Below are 26,668 nucleotides of genomic sequence, written 5' to 3'. Positions count from 1 at the left end.
ATTTTAAAAATTCACTATAAACTATCGTCATTTTAGGGAGGATCCCGTTGCCTCGATTGATGATTGTTTATATATATTTAATAATTTAAAAAAGAGAATAACAGGAGGTTAAAATTTTAAACTAAATTAAAGCTAAAGATACAACAATATAATTTTTCATGCTGGTGTTATGAGGAGATGGGAACTGTAGAATAAATACTTACTAGCAGCGCCTCCATTGTAGATGACTTTTACACAATGTAACGATGGGGGGCGCTGGTTCTCTGAAATCCTCAATGTACAGAGGAGTCTTCTGATAGAGTCGTGATTGGTCCTGGTTTCTGTCTCCCTATTGGTTTAAAAAGGACAGAAACCGAGATACCAGTATGTTTACCGTTTTACCATAATTTTGTTTGTGGGGTTTTTCTTTATTTAAATGTTTTGTTTTTGTTCATTTCATATTTTTGTTTTGTATCGTTTCCTGTTTAGAGTCCGGGGAGCTCATTTATTAAAATCTGTCATGGCCCTTTAAAGGAACTGCACGCTGTGCGCATAACGCATGCGTATTGGGGGTGAGCAACAAGCTCCTGTGGAAAACAACAACAATCGTTAGAGCAGAGCAGCAAACAGAGATGGTTCCGTAAAGCTCAACACTTCTGGTCTTTACCACTGTATTCAGTCCAGCTGCTGCTATTTCTACTGAAGCTTTATACGTCGATGGTGCCGAACCCATGAACCTGGCCAGTCAAAGCGGAGACGCTGGCGGAAGCCAGCTGCTCTTCGCCAACTTTAACCAGGACAACACGTAAGGCAGGGCCGGGGAAAGTGGCTTGGGATCGGATGGCCTGTGCTGTGAAACTAGCTAATGCTAATTAACCCAGCTTGGACTTGTCTGGACGCCTAGCGGGGTCACAGGAATGGATTTGAAATCTCCTAGATGTAGTTTTTGTCATGCTAGAAAAGACTATCAGTAGGCGTCGTGTTTTGGGTTAGCTACTCTTTTAAACTACCCATTTACCTTTTATTTTATCAGATGCTAGCATAGCTTGCTAGCTAGCATAGTGTTTTGTGGTCCGAGGCTAACTAGCAACATGCTCGTAAATTAAGTGTGCTGTAGGCGCATATTTGCTACGGGTAATTGTAATTACTTATTCAGGCTGGCGGTAGATAGAAATAGTAAAAGGCAATTCGATTTTTCTGTGTTTTGGACTCATTACTGGTGAACAGCTGGAAGACTGCTGGAAATTGTTGTAGGAAATTGTGACTCGAACTGGGTCACTGTATTTGTTTTAATATGATTAAGATAGACATGTCGAATTTAAACTCGGTCATGTACTAAATTTGCCGGTGTTTGCTCTCAGCAGCAGAGGCCTGGTATTATTGCAACACAGCGTTAGTCGTGTGATCACAATCACACTGAGACCACAGTGACCAATGTATCTAGGGTACGCGGAGTTAGTCGATATCACTGAAATTAGACCGAACCCCCTGTTTTTCATTGTGTAGACTAATACAATGTGGCTGTAACAACGACCACAGAGTGCATTGTTATTCAGTGTATGTCTGTGACACCGTGCTTGGTCACTGCCACGCTTCCTTTCTGTGTCATGTACAGGTCCTTAGCTGTTGGCACCAAATCAGGATACAAGTTTTTCTCCCTGTCCTCTGTGGACAAATTGGAGCAGATATATGAATGTAGTAAGTATAAACTGACCTCTGTTCTGGCTTTCTACTTCCATCTACTCACCCGTTTGTGTTTGTTTTCCTCATCCAATCACTAAACAGAATGCACACACAATAGTTGCATGCAGTTAGCTGTTTTGATTTAAAGGCATGCATTTTTTTTGGTTTGTTTTTGTGAAAGTGCGACTTGGGTGTAATGGTGGTGGTAATGGTGCACGAGGCTGCATAACATGAAACTCTTTCCAGTAATTTAACCACACATGTGTATGCTAATGGCATAGACAGAGTAGGCCCCTGTTGCGGTGGTCCTCGATGTCGCTCTTCCTCTGCCTCTCCAGTTAGTCTTCACTCCCAGGCACAGATTCCATCTGTGCTACCTATGACTGATGCCGATGACGGCGATCGACTGCACACTGTAGAGCTGAAGCAACGTTCAACAGGTAGATAATCGGTCCATGCGGCGTAACGCGAAAAACTGCACAGGGGAAGGAGGACACTGCAAGGTTTGCCTGTTATAAAATGGCCGACTACCTTTACCAGCTGCAGTCTGAAGCAGTCCATCTGCAGGACAGTCTCGCTGGAGAGGCTGCCAGATATACCTTTATCTAGTTGTCCAGATGTAGTTGGCCATTGAGGTATTTGCAGCGGAGCAAATAATTTGTTTTAAGTTAGTTGGCTTTAAAGGTACTTGTCTTATAAAAACTGTTACTTCATTGCTTGATTATATTTTATGAGGTATTACTGCATTTGTTCCTGTTAGTTTGGAGTCACTATACCACTCGTGCAGTGCTTTTACTTTAAATAATTAATGAAGTATGTCTGCCCTTTCCTCTCACTAGTATGCTTAAGCATCAACCATCCTCCTTGTATATGGACAAAGGTTACATATGATTTCTGCTGCATCCCTTTTATTAACCTATATGTTGTATTCTGACTTTTTTGCTAATTAATTTATATTTAAATACCAAAGAAGAAGACGGGAGTAGGTGATTTAAGTTTTATAGTCAGCACAAGAGAATGGGAAAGCCATTTCTACAATTTCTGAACACCGCTCGTTCGACTCTTTCATGAAACAAAGTGTTAAAGGCTAGCTTTTTGATTGTTTTTGCACCCTAGATAAAAGAAGGAAAGAAGTTCACACAGTCTAGGTATAAAATGCAAAACTATCCACATCTATACTTCTTGAGCAAGACCAGACAGATTCCAGCCCACTCTGTATTTTTGGATCATTCCCTGGAAGTCCCTTTCTGACCACTGGAACTGTGCATGCTGCAGTTTCACCACAGACCTCAGACTTGCAAGCAGATAAGCACTGACCGTGTGTGTGTGTGTGTGTGTGTGTGTGTGTGTGTGTGTGTGTGTGTGTGTGTGTGTGTGTGTGTGTGTGTGTGTGTGTGTGTGTGTGTGTGTGTGTGTGTGTGTGAGAGAGAAATCATTGCTCAATATTCCTAGGACCCTGCCTCATGAATTGCCCTCCCTCTGCAGAGTTCTGGACTTGGAGAGATGATGTTTAGATCAGGGGTGGAATACTCCAGGCCTCTAGGGCTCACGCACCCGATGAAAAGCCCTGAGTCGCATTGCATACCAGGAGTTTTCTTCTTGGCCTCACCAAACCAATTTTCACTCGCCACGTGGACCGTTTGGCTTCCTACAGCTTGTTCCACTCTTCAGAATGAAAATAAAGTTTTAAGGATCACGATTTGAGACACTGGAGGAGATCCAGCAGGTCTTACAGAGGCGCAGATGCAATGAGACCTAACGCGACTTCCATGGAGTGATCTAAAAATAGCAGCCACGCTGAAGATTGTCAAAGAGAGAATAATTGGGGGGGGTATTCCCAGTCCCAGAATGTTTTGCTCACATTTCATACACACTGTTACATGGTGCACATTCAGCATGGTCAGTTTAAAACTATGAGTAATCTGTGCAAGTAATAATTTTTTTCCCCTCCCTCTTGCTTTTGTATTTCCTCTGGCTTTGAGACAGCAACCCATACGGCTGCTGTTGAAACCTTTTGTTTTCAAATGTCAGCCAATCAGAAGACAGCTTCCTTAAGTAGTGGTTCTCCTGTTTGTGGCATGTCCCGCTTCCACAGCTGTGCCCCATATTCCACCAATGTTATTAATCATCACTAAAACAAAGGATCCAAGCTGAGTTTTAAGTATGATAGCAGTAGAAAAACATGAATTCAGCTTTACTTCATTTAGTAGTTCTTTCAGTTATCAGTGATGCCACTGTGGTTCTTTGTTCCACTATAGGTGGATATGTATATTTTGAAGTCTGAATCACAGAAAATAACTCGAGTAGAGTCAAAAAAAATAAAGGGTAGACACATTGGTGTAAGTCTTTAGCTATGAAGAAGCAACAATGTGTAGCTCAATTAGCTTAACTAGGAAAGGGGAAACAAGGTAGAGCTCACCACAAAGAGGAATGGGGAAATGCACTCACTGGGAGCAGATATAGGTTACTGTTTTTAACATTTGGTTTCACTTCACTGATTAAGTTTTTTTGAGTTATTTCTTCTGGATGGTACGTGCTACGCTAACAACAGCGTAGCACATATTTCCTTTGTTGTATTTTTGACACTGCCCCCTGGTGACAGTAAACGGGTATGTGGGTCTGCACAGTGCTCTATGGCACCTGCAGGCTACAAATGCACTATCATGCTTGGAGCTTTATTCCTTTGCTCATCAGCTGATTATTTATTACAGTATTGTAGTTATTATGGGATGCTTTAATGTCTAAGCCCAAATTGTCAAACTGTTTAAGATGATCTAATCCTTTAATCACATAAGTGATTATAAAATGTCAGAGCACTGATGAAATAATAATTTTGTGTCCGTCTCCTGCAGCTGACACTGAGGATGTGTGCATTGTGGAGCGTCTGTTCTCCAGCAGCCTGGTGGCTATAGTTAGTCTGAAGGCCCCCCGGAAGCTCAAAGTCTGTCACTTCAAGAAGGGAACTGAGATCTGCAACTACTCCTATTCAAACACTATACTGGCTGTGAAGCTCAACAGACAGGTAGGCCAGGGGTCGTTTGCAGTGTTCATGAATATGAAGAGGCTTATTTACCCTCTAGTGACGACTTTGTTTGCTAAGTACACACAAGTTGATGTTGCGTGGTTCCTCCGCAGAGGCTGATTGTGTGCCTGGAAGAGTCGCTCTATATTCACAACATCAGAGACATGAAAGTGCTGCACACTATTAGAGAGACTCCGCCTAACCCTTCAGGTGAGTCTGAAGAAACAGTCTGTCATCATCATCATATAAATAGGAAAATATAGTGAATGTAATATGTGCTTTTTATAAAAGTTTACCTTTTTTTCCACTTTACATGTATGTGCTTGTATTGGGCCTCATCGTGAATATTTAGAAATGTACAAATCTAGTTTTTTCATTTTAAAATGAAAGGGAAAAAATCTTGGGCCTCCATGACTGTATGTAGATCTGGACTGTAGCATAGGTTTAAAAACGAATGAATAAAACTAATCAAAAGAGAATAAAGAGCTGGAGTGAAAGGACCATCTCAGAATCAGAATCAGAATACTTTATTGATCCCTGGGGGAAATTATTTTTTGTTACAGTGCTCCATTTTAAACCAACATTAAGACAAGACAGACAATACGCTAACTAAGAATAGTACAATATATACATATATATACATGCATGCATACATACATACATACATAAGTCACTTATAAATAAATATTTGGAAAAGAAACATGTGTAGTTGTAGCAGCAAACAGTGTGTTAAGTGGATGCGTTGTACAGGGAGATGGCCACAGGCAGGAATGATTTCCTGTGTCGTTCAGTGGTGCTTTTCGGTAATCTCAGTCTCTCACTGAACGAGCTCCTGTGACTGACCAACATGTCATGGAGTGGGTGGGAGGTGTTATCCAACATTGTCTTTATCTTGGACAGCATCCGCCTCTCCGACACCACCTTGAGGGAGTCCAGCTCCATCCCCACAACATTGCTGGCCTTACGGATCAGTTTATTAAGTCTGTTGGCATCTGCGACCCTCAGCCTGCTCCCCCAGCATGCAACAGCATAGAGGATCGCACTGGCCACAACAGACTCATAGAAAATCCTCAGCATTTTCTGGCAGATGTTGAAGGACCTCAGTCGCCTCAAAAAATAGAGACGACTCTGGCCCTTCCTGTAAAGTGCTGTGGTGTTTTTAGCCCAGTCCAGTTTATTGTCAATGTGTACTCCAAGGTATTTATAGTCCTCCACAATGTCAACACTGACCCCCTGGATTGAAACAGGGGTCAAGTGTTTCCTGGTCTTCCTGAAGTCCACGATCAGTTCCTTGGTCTTTGCCACGTTGAGCTGCAGATGATTCTGCTCACACCACGTGACAAAGGAGTCGACCACAGCCCGGTACTCTGTCTCATCATCCCTGCTGATGCATCCAACCACCGCAGAGTCATCAGAAAACTTCTGAAGATGGCAGGTCTCTGTGCAGTGGCTGAAGTCTGTGGTGTAGAGGGTGAAGAGGAAGGGGGAGAGGACAGTCCCCTGTGGTGCCCCTGTGTTGCTGATCACCTTGTCAGACACACACTGTGGGAGACGTACATATTGTGGTCTTCCTGTCAGGTAATCAACAATCCAGGACACCAGAGAAGCATCCACCTGCATCGCTGCTAACTTATCACCCAGGAGGGTCGGCCTGATGGTGTTGAAAGCACTGGAAAAGTCAAAAAACATGACCCTCACAGTGCTCGCCGGCTGGTCCAGATGGGTGTAGACACGATTGAGCAGGTAGATGATGGCGTCCTCTGTTCCGAGACGAGGCTGATAAGCGAACTGAAGGGGATCCAGATGTGGTCTTACTATGGGTCGCAGCTGGTCCAGGATGAGCCTTTCCAGGGTCTTCATGATGTGGGAGGTCAGTGCCACGGGCCTGTAATCCTGGGGGCCACTGGGACGAGGCGTCTTTGGCACAGGGACGAGGCATGATGTCTTCCACATCACCGGGACCCTCTGCAGACTCAGACTCAGCATAAACAGTTTATGAAAGACTCCACACAGCTGGGGGGCACAGGTCTTGAGGACAAGGGGACTCACTCCGTCTGGTCCAGCAGACTTGCCTGAGTGAAGTCTCCTCATTTGCATCTCAACCTGGTATTGAGTGAAGGTGATGGGTGGGGGAGGGGTGTCAGGACTCTCACAGGAGGCAACATGTGAAGAGAGAGGCTGGCACAGTGGTGTGGCTCTGGATTCCAGGCTGACTGCAGGTGAGGTTGTGGGGGTGGGAGCAGACACTGTGGTGTCGAATCTATTGAAAAACAGATTCAACTCGTCGGCTCTATTCTCACCTCCCTCAGCTCCCCTGCTGTTGGTTGGCCTGAATCCAGTGATGGTCTTCATGCCCCTCCACACCTCTCTCATGCTGTTCTGCTGGAGTTTCCACTCCAGCTTCCTCCTGTAATTGTCCTTAGCCTCTCTGATCTTGTCCTTTAGTAACACCTGGACCTTCCTCACCTCCTCTTTGTTGCCCCCTCTGAAAGCCCTCTTCTTGTTGTTGAGGAGGGCTTTGATGTCCTTAGTCACCCACGGCTTGTTATTTGGGTAACAATGAACAGTCTGAGCTGGAACAATGGAGTCGGTGCAGAAAGTTATGTAGCCTGTGATACACTCAGTAAGCCCATTGATGTCCTCGGCGTGAGGCTCACAGAGTGTTTCCCAGTCGGTCACCTCGAAACAGCCCTGTAGTTCCGCTATTGCCTCCTCTGACCACCTCCTAACAGTCCTGGTGGTCACAGGTTCCCTCCTCACAATTGGCACATAGCGGGGGGTGAGGTGAATCAGGTTATGATCTGACCTACCAAGTGGGGGGAGGGAGGAGGAGCTGTATGCATCCTTGACGTTAGCATACAGTAAGTCTAAAGTTTTCTCTCCCCTGGTGGGACAGTCCACATATTGTTTGAATGTTGGTAGTGTATTGTCCAGTGATACATGGTTGAAGTCACCCGAGATCACAATAAAGGCACTCGGGTGCTGAGTCTGTAGCCGAGCTATGGCAGAGTGGATAGTGTCACATGCAGCTGTGGGGTTAGCAGAGGGGGGAACATAAACAGCCACCAAGATGACGTGAGAGAATTCCCTGGGTAAATAATACGGCCTGAGTCCAACAGCACACAGTTCAGTGTCCGGGCAACAAATCCTTTCTTTGATTGTTATGTTGGCAGGGTTACACCACCGGTTGTTAACTAAAACAGCAAGCCCACCTCCTTTACGCTTACCGCTAGCGATGCTGTCCCTGTCCGCCCGAACAGTGTGGAAGCCTTCCACGGAAGCATTCTCATCGGGAATGACCTGGTGCAGCCATGATTCGGTGAAACACATCAGGCTACACTCTCGGTATTCCCTCTGACTCCGTACCAGTGCTGAGAGCTCGTCGATTTTACTTGCCAACGATCGCACATTTCCCATCACGATAGACGGCAGACACGGTTTAAACCTCCTCCTGTTCAGTTAGCCCAAGATTCATACGTAGCTATTCAAAATTTGTTTGCAGAGTACGACTCAGATTTGTGTGTAACGTGTGCGTAACGTGTGCTCACGCGGTTTATGAGTGAGGCCCACTGAAAGCAGTAATATGACTTTCTCGTATCAGCTGAGAAGTGTCTCCACTTTCATTTTCTCAGTTTATTTTGAACAGCGTTGTTTTGTCTGCCACTCTCAACACTAAGACTTCATTTCTTCTCCTCTTTTCTTTTAATGTTACCGATACCATTGTTGTAGTTGGTTGTGTTGACACGTTTTGTTTTTTCTCTCCATCTTTTTTTTTTACTGATTAGTTTGTCTTTGTGCTCGTATCTCTCCAGGATTGTGTGCCCTTTCCATCAGCAATGATAACTGTTACCTGGCATACCCAGGCAGTGCTACGATAGGAGAGGTCCAAGTGTTTGACACAGTCAACTTGGTAGGTGAACCCAGACAATGATACTTTATGTGCTCCTGTTTTTAAATAAAGCCATCATCAGGATTTATTACAAAGCATTTTCCGGGGCATACGCTTGCTGTGCCACAGTAGTGTTTCAGTTTCTGACGAATGTCTGCGTAGATACTCAGTCGTCCAGGTCATGGTAGCTTTGAGTGCTTGAAAAGAAATCAGCTGGATTTCTTTAGGTTCATCAAAGAGGCTTCTTCAGTTTTAAAACTACTTGGGCTGAGAGGTGTTTAACACCTAGTGGGGGTTTTCCACTAAGGGTTGTTAATCATCAGCCAAGTTGTGAAAAAAGACTGGGTCATTACCATCACTGAGCACCGAAGTGTGAAACCTCCGTCAGCCACTGCCCCGCCCAACCATTGTGTGGCTGCTGAGGTCTCCTGAGGCACAGTGTGAGTGTGAGCGGGGGTTGAACAGCCTGTAACAGCAGATGTAGTCGCTCTAGTCGGGGCACAGAGCCGTCTGCCTGCAGAGAGCTCTGTTGTCAGATGGAGGCAGTGCTGTTATTGGTCGGTCAGCCAGCTGCAGTGAAGAACCACAGTTATTACTTTTAAAAGCGTTGCTGGTTAATTCAGCTGTCACTCCCTGATCTAGTCAACCAATCACCATTCAGCAAATACTTAACTCATGCGCTTCCAGCAACACACAGTGATGGAGGAGTCTTGAAGGACTGCATGGCCCCTGTGTCTGACCGGAATCACAAACTTGGTTAATTGATGGTCTTTCATAGTGGACGTGGATGACCTCCTTTACTTTTCCATCTTCTCGGCCTAAAATGTGAACATTTGCATCTTTGAAAGAGCGACCTTTGTCTTTAAAGTGCAGGCTTAGAGTTGAGTCTTTTCCTCTTCAGCTGGTTCTCCTGTGTTGTGCCGTGTGTTTTGTAAATTGGTGGTTTGGCTTCTCTTATATAAAGGTCTGAGCACTCCTGCAGTGCTTATTGTGCGTTTGGCTGTTTTTGTGTGAAGGTGTTTCTGGGCCTGAAAGCAGGTTTGTAAAGTAGTTAATCTGTGTGTCGTTTTCCAGAGAGCAGCAAATATGATTCCAGCCCACGACAGCCCATTAGCGGCTCTGGCTTTCGATGCTACTGGAACTAAGCTGGCTACAGCATCAGAGAAGGTAGTTCAGCTGCTGTGCAGGACATTACCCTGTCATCTCCGCAGCTAATTTTGTTTTCCACATGAGGAAATGCAGATTTTGATTCTTGCATCCTGTAATAGTGTTGCAACTCTGTACATCTTGTGCCTTTTTTTTTCACTTCCTCTCAGGGTACAGTCATCCGTGTCTTCTCGATCCCAGAGGGACAGAAGCTCTTTGAGTTTCGACGAGGAGTCAAGAGGTAGACGGCTCATGCACTGCAGTTTTGATTCTTCGTAACATCTGTGCACGCTTTTGTACGTGTTTACCATCTCCTCTGTGCACGTGTGTTGCCGTGCTTGTCTTCTCAGGTGCGTGAGCATCTGTTCGCTGGCGTTCAGTATGGACAGCCTGTACCTTTCTGCCTCCAGCAACACAGAGACGGTCCACATCTTCAAATTAGAAACACAGAAGGAGAAGTATGTGTACGTAGCTGTCTGTCTTTGGATGGCTTGTTTCGTAGCCACTTATCAAGCTGCTGCTTCCTCCAACGAAAACATGCATCTCACATTCTGTACGTGTTCGCTCAGGCCAGCCGAGGAGCCCACCACGTGGGGAGGTTACCTGGGGAAGGTCTTGATGGCGTCCACCACCTACCTGCCTTCCCAAGTCACGGAAATGTTTACCCAGGGGCGAGCCTTCGCCACTGTACGTCTACCCTTTTGCGGGCATAAGAATATCTGCGCCTTAGCTGTGTGAGTACACACTTTCCACACTCGCAGTGAGCACAAATGCAACACTGCGTTTGAGACATTATGAAATTGTTACTTCTTATCACGCCAGAGAAAGGGGGGGGGAAAAAATGTGAAGTAGCGTTGACTGAATTTACAATCACAGGTCATACAAAATTTCTAGCACATTTTATTTACGTTGCACTTTGATTGTAGGAAGTTTTAAAATACTGACTGATTTTAATCTTTGGTCACCTTTGACCTACTTTTTTTTTTTTTTCAATTTAAAGTTGTAGCGAGTAGTATTAATAATTAATATTAATAATAATCAAAATGAGTTTTTACAAGGTGGTTTTCCTGAGGATGTGCAGGCTTCTGTCACTCTGCCTTTGTACCACTTTGTATGGAGAACTGAAGTTAGTAGCATTTCCATAATAGGTCCTGAGCTTCTGACAGGCACTTAAAATAATGCAAATACTTGAGTAATGTAACATCCGTCACCTCTGCCGCTCCTCATCTGTGTGCCAAGGAATCAGAGGAGGAATCTAAGAATAGGAAACTGGAAAATATTAATGAGCTTGTAGGATTCTTATTAGCTGCTTGGTATGTCACATCTGGTGCTGAAGAAGAGAAGATGCTGAAGAGGATAAATGTGATTGACGTGTTGGATTGGATTTGTGGATCTTTCATGAATCTCCATTTTTAATTGTTAAAAATTAGGATTCAGAAGATTCCCAGGTTGCTTGTAGCAGCGGCTGATGGCTACCTGTATATGTACAACCTGGATCCACAGGAGGGAGGCGAATGCACACTAACGAAGCAGCACAGGTAACACAGCATTGGCAGATTGTGGCTCGCTTTAGCTGGTAAGGTAAATTTTGGGGAGTTAAACTGAGGATTTCAGTCTTTGGCTTCAGGTTAGACGGGAGTACCGAGCCCCCCAATGAGATCCTTGAGCAGGGGTCACATGATCGCCCACTTGTGGCCCAGACCTACAGTGCTGCTGTCTCAAAGGGTAGGTGACACAGTATTGATATCTTTCTTTTTTTCTGATTGGGGGAAAAAAAGGCAATAGGTAAATAAAAACTAATAATAAAAACGAATAAACTTTTTTCTATTTTGTAAAGATGGCTGTTCTGGAGCGACTATCTGTAATTAAGTTGTGCAGAAAGGCGGGACAAGTTTGGAAGTGATCCAATCAGAAGAAATCTCATCAATGTTTGACTTGTGAACTCTTCTTTCCTAGGTTACTGTGAAGAGCAGGGCGCTGTGGGAGGGGTGGGGCTTGACGACGACCTCAGCGACCTACACTTAGAGGAAGACAACGAGCAACCGCCGCTCATCCTCGAGACCGAGTGACTGGACTGATGGGTGTACCCACCGATCAGAGGGCTCCTCTGGTGCTGCTAGAGACACGTGACCCCGAAAGGGGCGTGGACAGGATCAAAGATGGAGGCGGGGAGGGGGCGTGTCTTTGTTTTTCTTTTAAAGTGTTCAAGAGCCTGTCCGCCAGTTTGTTCATGCATCCGTCCGTTCACATACACGTCGTCTTTTTTTCTTTCCCCCCCCCCCCCCCCCCCCCCCCCCCCGCTCCCTTTTCCCTCAGTTTAGCCTGAGCAGGCCAAACTGAAGCTTTGCATGTACATGTGCCAAAAGCTTAAGTGTGAAAATGAGTATCTGAGAGTGTGAGTGTCATTTAAAAAAATAAAAAATGTAGCTGTGTCGCTGTTAAAGACACACTTCTCACACACAGCGAGCCTGTGTGTGTGTGAGTAGAAACCGATTGTGTAAGTGCCTCTCTGCCCTTGCTGTGATGGCTTTTTTGTGTTTGAGAGGGGCGACCTCTTTTCATTGGCTGAATAAAATCTTCTTTCATTTGTTCAATCTTAATCGAGGGTGTGTGCTATCTTTTCTGACCCCTTCCCCTCTCTCTCTCACACACACACACACTTTCTTGTACACTGTCCTGCAGAGGGCGAGGCATCAGTCTAAGGTTTTTGGCATGAGGCAGAGGTGTTGACAAATATGTGATTGTTTGCTTGCGTGCGTGCGTGTGTGTGCTCGGGCATGTACATTAGCAAACCATCTAGTCATGAGCTTATACACCTGCCCCTGCTCACTTTACCTCATCCAAACAAGAGGCTCAGTGGACCTTCTCCTGCCCTCTCCCTGTCCTCAGGCCTGCAGTCATTGGTTAATTTTTAAACTATCAATCTTGTTTTTTTTTGTTTTTTTTTAAACTACATAGCTAATCATAACCAATGATGTGTCATGCGTATGAAAACATGCATGGTGTTGTTGATGTGGTACTGTGTCCATACATCTAAGCGGTGGTTGGTGATGATCGACGGAGAAAGGCAGGAAGCTCTCCGGTCTCCTCTTAACAACTCATCCTACTGTATCTTACTCTGTACATTATTAGATGTGGCGAGATATCACTGTGTCACGCAGGGAGTGTTTGGCCAACGAGCAAGCTGAGCATCATCATTCGATTGTGATCTGGAGGTCGGGCTGAGCCTCATCATCTGGGCCGGGATGCTGCATGATTCCCCAAATAATCCTTTTCAGTGTGTGAAGCCACCAAGTAAGGATTAGATGTGGGAGTTTGGAGTGTCGGGCATTTTCTAATGATTTTGTATAAAATGTGAAACGTTCATCTGAAACTAAAATAAATTCATGTTGATGTATGAAGTTAAGTGCCTTTTGTTCTTGTTGCACTGGCATCTTGCATTCATTATAAAGAGCATCTTAGGCCAACTTAATGGGAGGATGTGTTACCCAGCATCACAGCTACTGGAGCAATAGAAGTCAGGTAAAATCCAGTTTTTATTTTATTTGTTTTTAAGCATCGGAATTTTATACTTTTAGGTGTTACCACATAATTTCAGACATCCTCTATGCCACACTGTAATATTACTATAATATGTATGTGAAAGAATGACTCCTGCTAAGCAGAAACCTTTGACCCACAGACCAGAACGCCCGAGTGAGAGCAGTGTGCTGTAACATAACATCGCATCTAAAAAATAGACCTGCCTCCCATCTCAGTTTAATGCCCTTCCTACTAAAAGAGCATGGGGATGTGTGTATGCTCTGTACATGTCAGTGCTGACTTCATGTGGGACTCGAGCCCTGCCCGTGTAGGTGAAAAATAATTTTTAGCTTTCCATTGCACAACCACATGTGGCTTTGTTTTTTATAGTACCCCATGTTGCTCATATGTGATGTGGGTTCCCCTTTCCAACTGCTTCAGTCAGAATATGCTTTTTTTCTTTTCTTTTTTTGGGGAGGGGGGTAATGCCAAGAGCCATAATATCAAAGTTATCCTGACAGTACAAAAGCAATACTTACACCCTTACTTTTTCCACATGACATGGCAGCCAGGTGCTGAAAATCAAATGCACTTCATTAACTGATCATCGGCAAGTGTGAGCACCTATAAAAGGAGAATTTTTTGGCACTGTGTGTTAATACAATGCCACGAACTTGAACTTCAAAGTAGTCCAGATTTAGAAATGAAATTGAACTGAATTACACATTTCATGTAACATTTCAGGACGTGAAGGAGCCATTTGTCAGAATCTTTTGTAGACACTTTAAACGCTACCACTTTAAAGGAAAGTCGACCAAATCTGAATCACCTACAAGGAAAAAATAAATTAATACAATAAGATACAAATTTTCTGCTACTAGAGTAATAATGTGCTCAAGAAGTTGCTTCATTGCAGCTTATTGAACTTTGCAGCAGGTCACACACACTCACACGCGAGGGTGGACTCTATCCTTGACGTGAGACCACAGCTTTACCACTCCTTCCTAGAGGGCTTATGCACCAACGCTGAGATGATATAAATCACATTCCACATGTACAGAAAAACATTTCAAACATTTTTCTGCTATGTTAATCGACAATACAGGATCTAAAAGTTTTGCAAAACTTTAAGAGCAACAACCAAAGCCCCAAACCCGATGTTCCACAAAAACACATACAGTACATTTACAGCACATCAGCAAAAACATCAACAGCATGCAGGCTATTTCCTAAGACTACACTGATTATGACTATCAGTGATGTTAAAGACTTTTGATAGTTTAAGACCTTGTTCACCACTTCCTGTCAGGGTCATCTCTGCCATTTCAGCCCGTTCCTCAGCATCGTCCAGGTCATGGATGGTCTTCATGTATTTAAACAGGCTGCTGTTGGCCTGCTATTCTTACAGAAACACACAAATTAGCTGCCAGCTCCAGCACCAACCTTCTTCCACCTGGAAACACACACACACACTGTGTCTGCTTTCTTTCACTCATGTCACATGTCAAATCTTAAACCTTTCTAAATAACATCATAATATTTTTTAAAACACTGGGAAAATAAGGCACATCCTCAACTTCCAGTGAAGCTTCAGCCTCCTCCAGAGTCATCTGCAGCTCCTCTTTCTCCACCTCCACGTTCTTCTTGGCTTGTGGACGCTGCGGCCTCCTTCCCCAAGCTGACAGTCAACTCCTTGATCTCCTCTGAAACGAAATGGCACAGAAATAAAAACACAACAGTTAATCACTGAGAATCATATTTTCCTTTCTTCAAATGCTTGCAAGTTATGATCAGCTGTAATGGACAAGTTAGAAAGCACCTGAGAGGGTTTTGTTCTCCTTGCAGACAGTCATCAAGTGATCCTGGCTTTCCGTCTCCAGCATGTAGATCTCCATCATGTAGGAGCGGCTCTCCATCTGGCTGTTCTCCAGTTCCAGTTGCAGCTCCTCATCCTTCTGGCTCCACTCGGCTGCCATCTTATCGAAAACTCCCGGCTTCTTATCCAGAGCTGCCGCATTGGACTGCTTACACAAAGGCAGACATAGCAAACTCAGTTAGTTAGATTCATTATTATTATTAATTGTTGCTGATATATCATTACAGAAAGCATTAATATAATAAAGAAGTGCATTATCCACACAAAAGGTGAGGATAACTGGATCAGAAATTAGTTGGGTAACTAAGTTTCTAAGTAATAGCTTTGAATAATCAGACGTTCCAGCATTGCTCTTGTTTCCAGTGCTGTTGAAAACACTTTGCTTGTTTATTGGAATTTTGCCTCTTGACTGCTCTCTGCTGGATTTGTTTGTTAGCAACTAACCTCATGTGCATGACCTCTGCCGTGTAATAGCCTCTGGTGCTTCTGTGTCCTGTACACATTGAGATTTTGTTTTTGTGCATGTGTACCTTCTCTAGGTCTATAGTGAAGTCCTCCATCTCTCCCTGCAACCTCTGCTTGACCTTTTCCAGGCTGGCAGCTCTGGCCTGAGCCGCCTCTGCTGCCTCCTCAGCCTCCTGGAGATGCACTGCAAGTTTGCGCCTGGGAGAGAGTGGGAGGAAAGAACCAGAGTGGAATTTAAATTAAAATTTTATCACTGTCATGATTCATAAGACTCTTTTTTTAAAATTCTTTTGAACCTACTTGGTCTCCTCCAGCTCCTCGGTGCGGCGTATGGCGTCTCATACTTGCTCCTCCATGTGGTGACGTCAGCAGTGAGCTTGGACACAAGACGCTGGATCTCCCCACGGGATTCTAACTCCTCATCCAGCTGCTCCTTTAACTGCAAGAGATCATGCAGGGCATTCACCAGGCTGAGTTATGAGCCTGTGGATAGGTAGTCTGGATGGAGAGGTGGAGAGGCAAATGCATGATGCATCCAGCTCAACAAGGAACAGTAACGCATGCATTCGCATTCTCACCAGTCAGATGGATTTTGCCAGCACTGAGCTCTGTCTGAGTGTGCTCCATCTCAGCCAGGCGAGTGTTTGCCTCCGACACGCTGTCCTCCACTTTGTGGGCCTCAGAGTTCATCTATAAGAGTGGCTGAGCGTCTATGTTTGTGGCTGTTTTATTTTGAAAGAGTTAAGCACACAATAGTCTAAAGATCTAGCTTTGCTTTCTGAGCAGCTTTCACGGTGGCGTTGAGATCTCCCGCTTCTTCCGGTCTGTCACTGAGGTCCACCAGATCTAGTGACAGCTCTGCTCTCTGCTTCTCTACCTAACAGGAAAACAACTTGACTCTCTAGCTGTAGCATAATGTCACATGTCTGCGTATTTTTTACTTGAATTCATATGCGTAGTGGTCAGGTATGTATCACGTTTGGACTGAAATAGACTCTCAAAGATGAAACTGCTAGGTAAAGCTGTGATACAAGCTGTCCGTGTGCCTTGGCTCTCATGGCTCGTTCAGCTTCCAGCTCCTCCTCCAGCTCCTCGATGCGTCCCTGAAAGAGGATAGAAAACGAATCAACGCGTGCATAAGCACTCACAGCAAAAACCTTGCGTCTTTAAAGCCAGACTATTAATCATCACTGCTCTTTATCCTCTTTTGCTTCTCACTTTCCTATTTCCAAATTTTCACATTGCAATGCTTCTTTGCTCCCATCATTGTCATTTTAGCCGTCCGGTTAGCTTTCATTTGCTTTCACCAAGCTTTAATCTTTTTTTCTCTTCACTTCCAATAAAAGTTCACTTTTATCAGTGTATTTATTAGAATTCATCCTGTAGCGTGAAGATGCTATGATTCTTTTGGGAGTGACCAGGATGGACAGGATACATCAGAGAGACGGCTCCGGTTGACTCCTCCGGTTGAGGTTTAGAAGAAGGTTTGGACATGTGCAGAGGACAGATAGTGGATATGCGTAACAGATGAGGATGCTAGGGATGGGGTGAGATGGAGGCAGATGATGTGTGGCTCACCCTAACGGGAGCAGCCAAAAGAAAATGAACAATCCTCCAACTGTTGGTAAGACATTTAATGGATGAATAGAAATTTAAGCTTCATGATGATGCCGTCAGAGAGGTCAGATGACCACCAGACTCAGAGTGTTGGAACTTTCTGTATAAACAGTAGACCAACTAGTACAGCCATCTGTGCTGCTAAAAATAATTTACAATTGTAGTTCAGGTTTTGCATAAATAGCATCTACAACTGCTAAAGTGTGCATCTTGTACGGTGCTTCTGACACCCTGTTAGCCCTGACAGAAGAAGGAACAGTTTCAAATAACCCTTATTAAGAATATAGTGAAAATAAAAAGCTATTGTAGTTTCACCAACCTGGTGTTCTTTGAGTTTCTGGGTGAGCGTGGTGCTGAGAGCTTGCTCATCCTCCTCCTTCTAGTTCGTGTTGATAATTTCAAAGTCTCTCCTTTAAACACACAACAAATGGACACAGCAGAACATGAAAGAGGGTCCATTTCCACTGACAGTTTGTAGATAACAGGAACATACACAAATATATGTAGAAATGGTGTAAACCTTTATCTTCTTCTATGTTATACTTACAGATGAGGTCAATATGATGAGACAAAAAGCATGTATCTATAATGTCGGGCTTTAAATTTTGAGATGAAGACAAATTTTAGTTTACTTTTAGGTTAGGCTTTCAAGGAAGAAAGTTTTGTTTATCAAGTGCAAGTGTCCAGGAAATAAATGTAAATCTGCATGTGTGTGTGTGTGTGTGTGTGTGTGTGTGTGTGTGTGTGTGTGTGTGTGTGTGTGTGTGTGTGTGTGTGTGTGTGTGTGTGTGAGAGAGAGAGCACTCTTGTCCCCTCTCTCACTTTTCATATGCCAGTTCCCATTCGTCAAGTGGCAGGGTACACTCTGGACAGGTCACCAGCATTTAGTCATAACCTTCAAATTCTGCATCAAATCTCCTGGTTTTGTGGTTATTTGTCCAAATGTCTGCAGGCACAGAAAATGCAAATGAGCTACATCTCATCAGCTGCTACACTCCTGTTCCCTGTGCCCTTAACCTGTTTCTCCTTCTCAGTCTTGGCCAGTGTAGACTCCAGGGAGTCCAGGTCTCTCCTCAGCTTATGCAGTTTCCCCTCCAGCTGCCTTCTCTGGTTGTGAAGAGACGCTGTGTTGCCTTCTTCTTCCTCCAGGCGCTCATTTAGATCCTAAACTCACAATTGTTTGTAAAAAAGAAAAAGAAAAAGAAAAAGAAAAAAAAAGACTTTTTGTGGATTCCAAGAAATGAAAAGCTCTAAATAATAATGACCTCATTTAATGAGTATTCGACCTTGTGTATGTGCTAAACATACACAAGGCCATTTTGCTAGTTATCCCAACATTAAATTTTACTCCATTTATATTCACATATACTGGCGATCCAAGTTATTATTACTGACAAAAAAAATCCCCTTTATCCTGTTTGCTGCTGTATTACTGCAGATTATACCAAATGGCCTCCACTGAGTTCTACTGGTAGATGCTAAAGACGTCTGTAACACAGTACAGATCCTGTATTGCAAATTACCTGCACAGTCTCCTCCAGCTGGACCTTCTGGTGCATCAGCCGTGTGCAGCGCTCCTCTGCATCACCCACTGTGTCCTGCTCCTGCAGAGAGACAAAGGCACAAGAGAAACAAAGCGATTTAAAGATGTATAATATGTATTATCCTGATGTAACGGTAACACATGGGAAGCACAAACATTGGCTCATAAGCATCCTTTACACTAAAGAAACAACAAAGGCATCAGCCTTTTATTGTATTGGTTGTTTTACTGTGCTACTTTGCAGAAAAAAGATTTCCAATATACTACAGGAATTTAATTTGCAGGACTCTAAATATAGCATAAATGCACAGAAACATCTGCTAAGCAGTGCTGTGTGTAGACATAATGATCTACTTACTGCAGCCAATGACAGGGCAAGGTCATTCTTCTCTTGTGACAGAGTGACAAGCTTTCTTTCCAGATCTTTAATCTAGCTCTCCAGTCCCTTCACCTTCTCCACTGCCACCCTCAGCTCCTCCTTAGCTTTGAAGGTCTCTTCCTGACATCTGACCATCAGCAGGGGCTTCACCTGTCGGCACAAAGCAAGAAATATGATGATGAAAATATGATGATGATAATTAATCATTTGTCAAGAGGAGTAATTTCAAAATTTGACCTTAGTGTAGAGTTTCCACTAACCCCAGCAGCGTAACTGGAGGAACTTCCTCACATTGTGCTGGATACCCATCAGTGCAATTCTACATAACACGCGCCACATAAATGCAGAAAGAACAACCAAAACGGCTACAGTACTGTGCATGCATGCATATACAAACAGATCCACACACTGAGGGTCAGCATCTTCTTAAACTCAATCCTCATCAGAAATCCTCTAAGCTGAGCCTGCAGCATGGTTATGATCGTTGCCAGCCGCTCATCACGCATGTCCTCCAGCTTTGCCAGGATGCCCGCATGGAAAAAGAATCCTGGCAGGATGGGAGGAAAACACGGACAAGCAAAAGATGGAAAAAAGAAAGACAAAGAAAAAAGGAAATGATAGAAAAAAAGAAGACCTATGGTCAGTCTTTAGATAAACAGCTTTGAACATATTACAGACAGTATTATACTAGTACTACAATATTATATACTATACTATATCTGTACCAGATGCCAATAGTAGATAGTATTTAACAGTCATAATGGAGCAGCCTTTCAACGCCTCTCTCTGTCTCTCGCAAGAAAAGTTGACCCACACAACAAAGTAAAGCTATTTTTCGGCTACGAGCCGACAGGGACCCCGCCGTATTAGTCAGAGGTCCCTTTACTACAGTTCGGAGTCGCGGACCTTCAGTAATAGTAATAAATCACACAGCAATAGTACATTCACGTTGTTGTAAAAAGCATGATAATATATTAAGTAATCCAAAGTATTCAGAATACGTTACTGTCATTGAGTAACGTAACGGAATACGTTACAGAATACATTTTGGGGCATGTAATCTGTATTCTGTAATGGAATACATTTTAAAAGTAACTTTCCCAACACTGCATATCGTGTCGTGTTGTGTTATATGTAGTGCCGACGTAGGACAGTTTTCCAATTTCATTGTACTACTGTACTATGTATGACTGTGCAATGACAATAAAGAGTTATCTTATCTTATCTTATTTTAAGGTAAAGAGTCCAAGATTGAAGTGCTCTGTTGGGATCGAACTAACTAAACTCTAGTTACATTGTGTATGTGTATATACACTAGAATGATTGGGATAAATACAGATGTAGTTAGACCTTGGTTTGAACTCTGGGTTAGGAAATCCTTTCCCTCTAACACCCCACTACAGGCATGCTGGTGCAGGATGAGAAGACTGTCTGTCACACCTTTGAAACACAAACAATAAAGAATGAAATCACGAATACCAAGATCAGATTTGGAAACTAAAATTATTCACCAATGTCTATGACAGTGGTTCCCAAACTTTTTTTGCTGGGCCTGTTAGGATGCCTGGGTCGTTGACCCAGGGTTTTTGAGTTTATTATATTATTTATAATTTCTAGTCTTTGGTTTCTTTGAGTTCTGTCTTATAGTTTATGTCTCTGTCTTCTCTAGTTGCTCTGTCTCCCCTGTCAGCTGTATTCCCTTGTCTAGTTCGCGTCTCTGTGTATCCTTAGTTGCTATATCCCCGTGTCCAGTCAGTGTCTGTCTGCCCTGGTCCCACGTCTCTGTTCCCTTTGTTGCGGTGCGTGCGAGTCTGCGTCTTTAGTTCAGTCTGTGTCATGTTTCCTGTTTTATTTTGAAGGTCCTTGTCTGAGGTTAATGTATCTGGTTTCGCTTCCCCTTGTCTCGATAGGCCTGATTTGGCCCAGCTGTGTTTCCCTCCTGTTACCCATTCCCTGATTGCTCCCTCTGTGTATTTAAGCCCTGTGTTTCTGTGTTGCGATCTACCGTTTATTTTGCTGTGTGTTTTGTCTGCGTGCCTGAGTTTATGTTTAAAGTCTCAGTTCTGGTTTCTTTTTTAGTTCAGCATTAAAGCTGTTTTTTGAGTTTACTTGGTGCCTCTCAGTGTCTGCACTTTTGGGTCCACGATTCCTGTCTGCACACAGCCGCTCCATAACAGAGCCCCCCTTTGTTTTACAAGAAACAACTTATGTTGTTCATAAGTAGTTAAAGGTAGACTATGAGCAATCTATGACATTTGCATTGTTCTTATTTCTTGAATTTTATGTTTTGTATTGTCCTTAAGTCCTTTTTTTACCCTCTGTTACTTTATGGGTATCGTGCAGTATCTGCAGATGTGTATTTGTTCCTGTGGCTGTGTGAGTTGCTCTGTAGAATTTGGAGACGGTTTGGAAGGAAGACCCTTTTTTCTGTTTCTTGGATCCTCCGGAAGTGTCCTTTTCTTTGAAGAGAGGGGCCAGCAAGGGCATTGACGACTTCTGGAAGAGTCCCACCTCTGTCTCACTCAGGGGGTCTTTGTTCTTATCCAGCCACGCTGTTATATTGTAGCCCACCTATGAGAGGTAAAAACTAGGGGTGCAACGATATTCGTATCGATATTGAACCGTTCGATACAGTGCTTTCGGTTCGGTACGCATATGTATCGAACAATACAAAATTTGTAATTTATTTTATCAACTTTCCTTCTGACGATGCTGTCTGTGTTGAGCGCTCAGTGAATCTGCGTTTGACTACTCCGCCTAGGCTGCACTGTCGAGCGCAGATCCACTGAGCGCTCAACACAGACAGCATAGTCAGGAGGAAGAGCACAGGGCAAGCTAGCGAGACAGAAGTTAAGCTCTCCTTGCAACATGGCAAATTGAACCTCCCCACCCTCATTCAGATCTGGCGTTTGGAATTATTTTGGTTTTCATGTGACGTATGACCCTGAAGGTAAGCGAGTCATGGACTAAAGTAAAACAGTATGTTGGATGTGCCACGCAATGCTCAATTACATGGGTGGGAGCTAGTGTGTTAGCGCAGTTAGCTCGTAGAGGTAGACGGCTCATGCACTGCAGTTTTGATTCTTCGTAACATCTGTGCACGCTTTTGTACGCGTTTACCATCTCCTCTGTGCACGTGTGTTGCCGTGCTTGTCTTCTCAGGTGCGTGAGCATCTGTTCGCTGGCGTTCAGTATGGACAGCCTGTACCTTTCTGCCTCCAGCAACACAGAGACGGTCCACATCTTCAAATTAGAAACACAGAAGGAGAAGTATGTGTACGTAGCTGTCTGTCTTTGGATGGCTTGTTTCGTAGCCACTTATCAAGCTGCTGCTTCCTCCAACGAAAACATGCATCTCACATTCTGTACGTGTTCGCTCAGGCCAGCCGAGGAGCCCACCACGTGGGGAGGTTACCTGGGGAAGGTCTTGATGGCGTCCACCACCTACCTGCCTTCCCAAGTCACGGAAATGTTTACCCAGGGGCGAGCCTTCGCCACTGTACGTCTACCCTTTTGCGGGCATAAGAATATCTGCGCCTTAGCTGTGTGAGTACACACTTTCCACACTCGCAGTGAGCACAAATGCAACACTGCGTTTGAGACATTATGAAATTGTTACTTCTTATCACGCCAGAGAAAGGGGGGGGAAAAAATGTGAAGTAGCGTTGACTGAATTTACAATCACAGGTCATACAAAATTTCTAGCACATTTTATTTACGTTGCACTTTGATTGTAGGAAGTTTTAAAATACTGACTGATTTTAATCTTTGGTCACCTTTGACCTACTTTTTTTTTTTCAATTTAAAGTTGTAGCGAGTAGTATTAATAATTAATATTAATAATAATCAAAATGAGTTTTTACAAGGTGGTTTTCCTGAGGATGTGCAGGCTTCTGTCACTCTGCCTTTGTACCACTTTGTATGGAGAACTGAAGTTAGTAGCATTTCCATAATAGGTCCTGAGCTTCTGACAGGCACTTAAAATAATGCAAATACTTGAGTAATGTAACATCCGTCACCTCTGCCACTCCTCATCTGTGTGCCAAGGAATCAGAGGAGGAATCTAAGAATAGGAAACTGGAAAATATTAATGAGCTTGTAGGATTCTTATTAGCTGCTTGGTATGTCACATCTGGTGCTGAAGAAGAGAAGATGCTGAAGAGGATAAATGTGATTGACGTGTTGGATTGGATTTGTGGATCTTTCATGAATCTCCATTTTTAATTGTTAAAAATTAGGATTCAGAAGATTCCCAGGTTGCTTGTAGCAGCGGCTGATGGCTACCTGTATATGTACAACCTGGATCCACAGGAGGGAGGCGAATGCACACTAACGAAGCAGCACAGGTAACACAGCATTGGCAGATTGTGGCTCGCTTTAGCTGGTAAGGTAAATTTTGGGGAGTTAAACTGAGGATTTCAGTCTTTGGCTTCAGGTTAGACGGGAGTACCGAGCCCCCCAATGAGATCCTTGAGCAGGGGTCACATGATCGCCCACTTGTGGCCCAGACCTACAGTGCTGCTGTCTCAAAGGGTAGGTGACACAGTATTGATATCTTTCTTTTTTTCTGATTGGGGGGAAAAAAAGGCAATAGGTAAATAAAAACTAATAATAAAAACGAATAAACTTTTTTCTATTTTGTAAAGATGGCTGTTCTGGAGCGACTATCTGTAATTAAGTTGTGCAGAAAGGCGGGACAAGTTTGGAAGTGATCCAATCAGAAGAAATCTCATCAATGTTTGACTTGTGAACTCTTCTTTCCTAGGTTACTGTGAAGAGCAGGGCGCTGTGGGAGGGGTGGGGCTTGACGACGACCTCAGCGACCTACACTTAGAGGAAGACAACGAGCAACCGCCGCTCATCCTCGAGACCGAGTGACTGGACTGATGGGTGTACCCACCGATCAGAGGGCTCCTCTGGTGCTGCTAGAGACACGTGACCCCGAAAGGGGCGTGGACAGGATCAAAGATGGAGGCGGGGAGGGGGGCGTGTCTTTGTTTTTCTTTTAAAGTGTTCAAGAGCCTGTCCGCCAGTTTGTTCATGCATCCGTCCGTTCACATACACGTTGTCTTTTTTTCTTTTCTTTTTTTTCCTCCCCCCCCCCCCCCTCCGCTCCCTTTTCCCTCAGTTTAGCCTGAGCAGGCCAAACTGAAGCTTTGCATGTACATGTGCCAAAAGCTTAAGTGTGAAAATGAGTATCTGAGAGTGTGAGTGTCATTTAAAAAAAATAAAAAATGTAGCTGTGTCGCTGTTAAAGACACTCTCTCACACACAGCGAGCCTGTGTGTGTGAGTAGAAACCGATTGTGTAAGTGCCTCTCTGCCCTTGCTGTGATGGCTTTTTTGTATTTGAGAGGGGCGACCTCTTTTCATTGGCTGAATAAAATCTTCTTTCATTTGTTCAATCTTAATCGAGGGTGTGTGCTATCTTTTCTGACCCCTTCCCCTCTCTCTCTCACACACACACACACTTTCTTGTACACTGTCCTGCAGAGGGCGAGGCATCAGTCTAAGGTTTTTGGCATGAGGCAGAGGTGTTGACAAATATGTGATTGTTTGCTTGCGTGCGTGCGTGTGTGTGCTCGGGCATGTACATTAGCAAACCATCTAGTCATGAGCTTATACACCTGCCCCTGCTCACTTTACCTCATCCAAACAAGAGGCTCAGTGGACCTTCTCCTGCCCTCTCCCTGTCCTCAGGCCTGCAGTCATTGGTTAATTTTTAAACTATCAATCTTGTTTTTTGTTTTTTTTAAACTACATAGCTAATCATAACCAATGATGTGTCATGCGTATGAAAACATGCATGGTGTTGTTGATGTGGTACTGTGTCCATACATCTAAGCGGTGGTTGGTGATGATCGACGGAGAAAAGCAGGAAGCTCTCCGGTCTCCTCTTAACAACTCATCCTACTGTATCTTACTCTGTACATTATTAGATGTGGCGAGATATCACTGTGTCACGCAGGGAGTGTTTGGCCAACGAGCAAGCTGAGCATCATCATTCGATTGTGATCTGGAGGTCGGGCTGAGCCTCATCATCTGGGCCGGGATGCTGCATGATTCCCCAAATAATCCTTTTCAGTGTGTGAAGCCACCAAGTAAGGATTAGATGTGGGAGTTTGGAGTGTCGGGCATTTTCTAATGATTTTGTATAAAATGTGAAACGTTCATCTGAAACTAAAATAAATTCATGTTGATGTATGAAGTTAAGTGCCTTTTGTTCTTGTTGCACTGGCATCTTGCATTCATTATAAAGAGCATCTTAGGCCAACTGAATGGGAGGATGTGTTACCCAGCATCACAGCTACTGGAGCAATAGAAGTCAGGTAAAATCCAGTTTTTATTTTATTTGTTTTTAAGCATCGGAATTTTATACTTTTAGGTGTTACCACATAATTTCAGACATCCTCTATGCCACACTGTAATATTACTATAATATGTATGTGAAAGAATGACTCCTGCTAAGCAGAAACCTTTGACCCACAGACCAGAACGCCCGAGTGAGAGCAGTGTGCTGTAACATAACATCGCATCTAAAAAATAGACCTGCCTCCCATCTCAGTTTAATGCCCTTCCTACTAAAAGAGCATGGGGATGTGTGCATGCTCTGTACATGTCAGTGCTGACTTCATGTGGGACTCGAGCCCTGCCCGTGTAGGTGAAAAATAATTTTTAGCTTTCCATTGCACAACCACATGTGGCTTTGTTTTTTATAGTACCCCATGTTGCTCATATGTGATGTGGGTTCCCCTTTCCAACTGCCTCAGTCAGAATATGCTTTTTTTCTTTTCTTTTTTTGGGGAGGGGGGTAATGCCAAGAGCCATAATATCAAAGTTATCCTGACAGTACAAAAGCAATACTTACACCCTTACTTTTTCCACATGACATGGCAGCCAGGTGCTGAAAATCAAATGCACTTCATTAACTGATCATCGGCAAGTGTGAGCACCTATAAAAGGAGAATTTTTTGGCACTGTGTGTTAATACAATGCCACGAACTTGAACTTCAAAGTAGTCCAGATTTAGAAATGAAATTGAACTGAATTACACATTTCATGTAACATTTCAGGACGTGAAGGAGCCATTTGTCAGAATCTTTTGTAGACACTTTAAACGCTACCACTTTAAAGGAAAGTCGACCAAATCTGAATCACCTACAAGGAAAAAATAAATTAATACAATAAGATACAAATTTTCTGCTACTAGAGTAATAATGTGCTCAAGAAGTTGCTTCATTGCAGCTTATTGAACTTTGCAGCAGGTCACACACACTCACACGCGAGGGTGGACTCTATCCTTGACGTGAGACCACAGCTTTACCACTCCTTCCTAGAGGGCTTATGCACCAACGCTGAGATGATATAAATCACATTCCACATGTACAGAAAAACATTTCAAACATTTTTCTGCTATGTTAATCGACAATACAGGATCTAAAAGTTTTGCAAAACTTTAAGAGCAACAACCAAAGCCCCAAACCCGATGTTCCACAAAAACACATACAGTACATTTACAGCACATCAGCAAAAACATCAACAGCATGC

At 43.7% G+C, this 26,668-nt stretch overlaps 2 protein-coding genes and 2 long non-coding RNA genes across 9 annotated transcripts; 2 read left to right on the top strand and 2 right to left on the bottom strand.

Annotated features, from left to right (window-relative positions):
- Nucleotides 1-454: 454 nt before the first annotated feature.
- Nucleotides 455-13,120, top strand: wipi2 (WD repeat domain, phosphoinositide interacting 2). 5 transcript variants are annotated; one of them, XR_013974263.1, is made up of 13 exons: nucleotides 455-784; nucleotides 1,595-1,677; nucleotides 1,944-2,102; nucleotides 4,515-4,684; nucleotides 4,798-4,894; nucleotides 8,497-8,594; nucleotides 9,648-9,740; nucleotides 9,890-9,960; nucleotides 10,070-10,183; nucleotides 10,289-10,453; nucleotides 11,150-11,257; nucleotides 11,334-11,444; nucleotides 11,676-13,120. XR_013974263.1 is itself a non-coding variant. In XM_080904458.1 (13 exons), the coding sequence occupies exons 1-13, from the start codon at nucleotides 711-713 to the stop codon at nucleotides 11,786-11,788; spliced, it is 1,443 nt and encodes a 480-aa protein (XP_080760584.1). In that variant the 5' UTR covers nucleotides 465-710; the 3' UTR covers nucleotides 11,789-13,120. The 5 variants fall into 5 exon arrangements, 4 of the variants coding, with proteins under 4 accessions (XP_080760584.1, XP_080760585.1, XP_080760586.1 ...); XM_080904458.1 differs by having other exon boundaries at nucleotides 465-784; nucleotides 11,347-11,444; XM_080904459.1 differs by having other exon boundaries at nucleotides 468-784; nucleotides 10,070-10,177; nucleotides 11,347-11,444.
- A 2,551-nt stretch (nucleotides 13,121-15,671) lies between these two features.
- Nucleotides 15,672-17,653, bottom strand: LOC308410817. Its single transcript, XR_013974264.1, has 4 exons — nucleotides 17,519-17,653; nucleotides 16,161-16,685; nucleotides 15,883-16,021; nucleotides 15,672-15,780 (listed from the first exon to the last, which is right to left on the bottom strand). It is a non-coding gene; the product is annotated as an uncharacterized lncRNA (long non-coding RNA).
- Nucleotides 17,654-18,161: 508 nt separating this feature from the next.
- On the bottom strand, nucleotides 18,162-19,213 carry LOC308410818. Its single transcript, XR_013974265.1, has 3 exons — nucleotides 19,101-19,213; nucleotides 18,723-18,803; nucleotides 18,162-18,363 (listed from the first exon to the last, which is right to left on the bottom strand). It is a non-coding gene; the product is annotated as an uncharacterized lncRNA (long non-coding RNA).
- A 2,704-nt stretch (nucleotides 19,214-21,917) lies between these two features.
- LOC308410816 (WD repeat domain phosphoinositide-interacting protein 2-like) lies at nucleotides 21,918-25,328 on the top strand. 2 transcript variants are annotated; one of them, XM_080904463.1, is made up of 6 exons: nucleotides 21,918-22,071; nucleotides 22,284-22,391; nucleotides 22,503-22,667; nucleotides 23,360-23,467; nucleotides 23,557-23,654; nucleotides 23,887-25,328. In XM_080904463.1, the coding sequence occupies exons 2-6, from the start codon at nucleotides 22,315-22,317 to the stop codon at nucleotides 23,997-23,999; spliced, it is 561 nt and encodes a 186-aa protein (XP_080760589.1). In that variant the 5' UTR covers nucleotides 21,918-22,071; nucleotides 22,284-22,314; the 3' UTR covers nucleotides 24,000-25,328. The 2 variants fall into 2 exon arrangements, with proteins under 2 accessions (XP_080760589.1, XP_080760588.1); XM_080904462.1 differs by having other exon boundaries at nucleotides 22,284-22,397.
- The last annotated feature ends 1,340 nt before the right edge of the window (nucleotides 25,329-26,668 follow it).

The sequence above is a fragment of the Rhamphochromis sp. 'chilingali' genome, assembly GCF_963969265.1.
Source record: "Rhamphochromis sp. 'chilingali' genome assembly, chromosome: 15".
Classification (NCBI taxonomy): domain Eukaryota; kingdom Metazoa; phylum Chordata; class Actinopteri; order Cichliformes; family Cichlidae; genus Rhamphochromis; species Rhamphochromis sp. 'chilingali'.
Note: the sequence above shows the minus strand (reverse complement) of the source record. Positions and strands in the feature narration are given on the sequence as shown.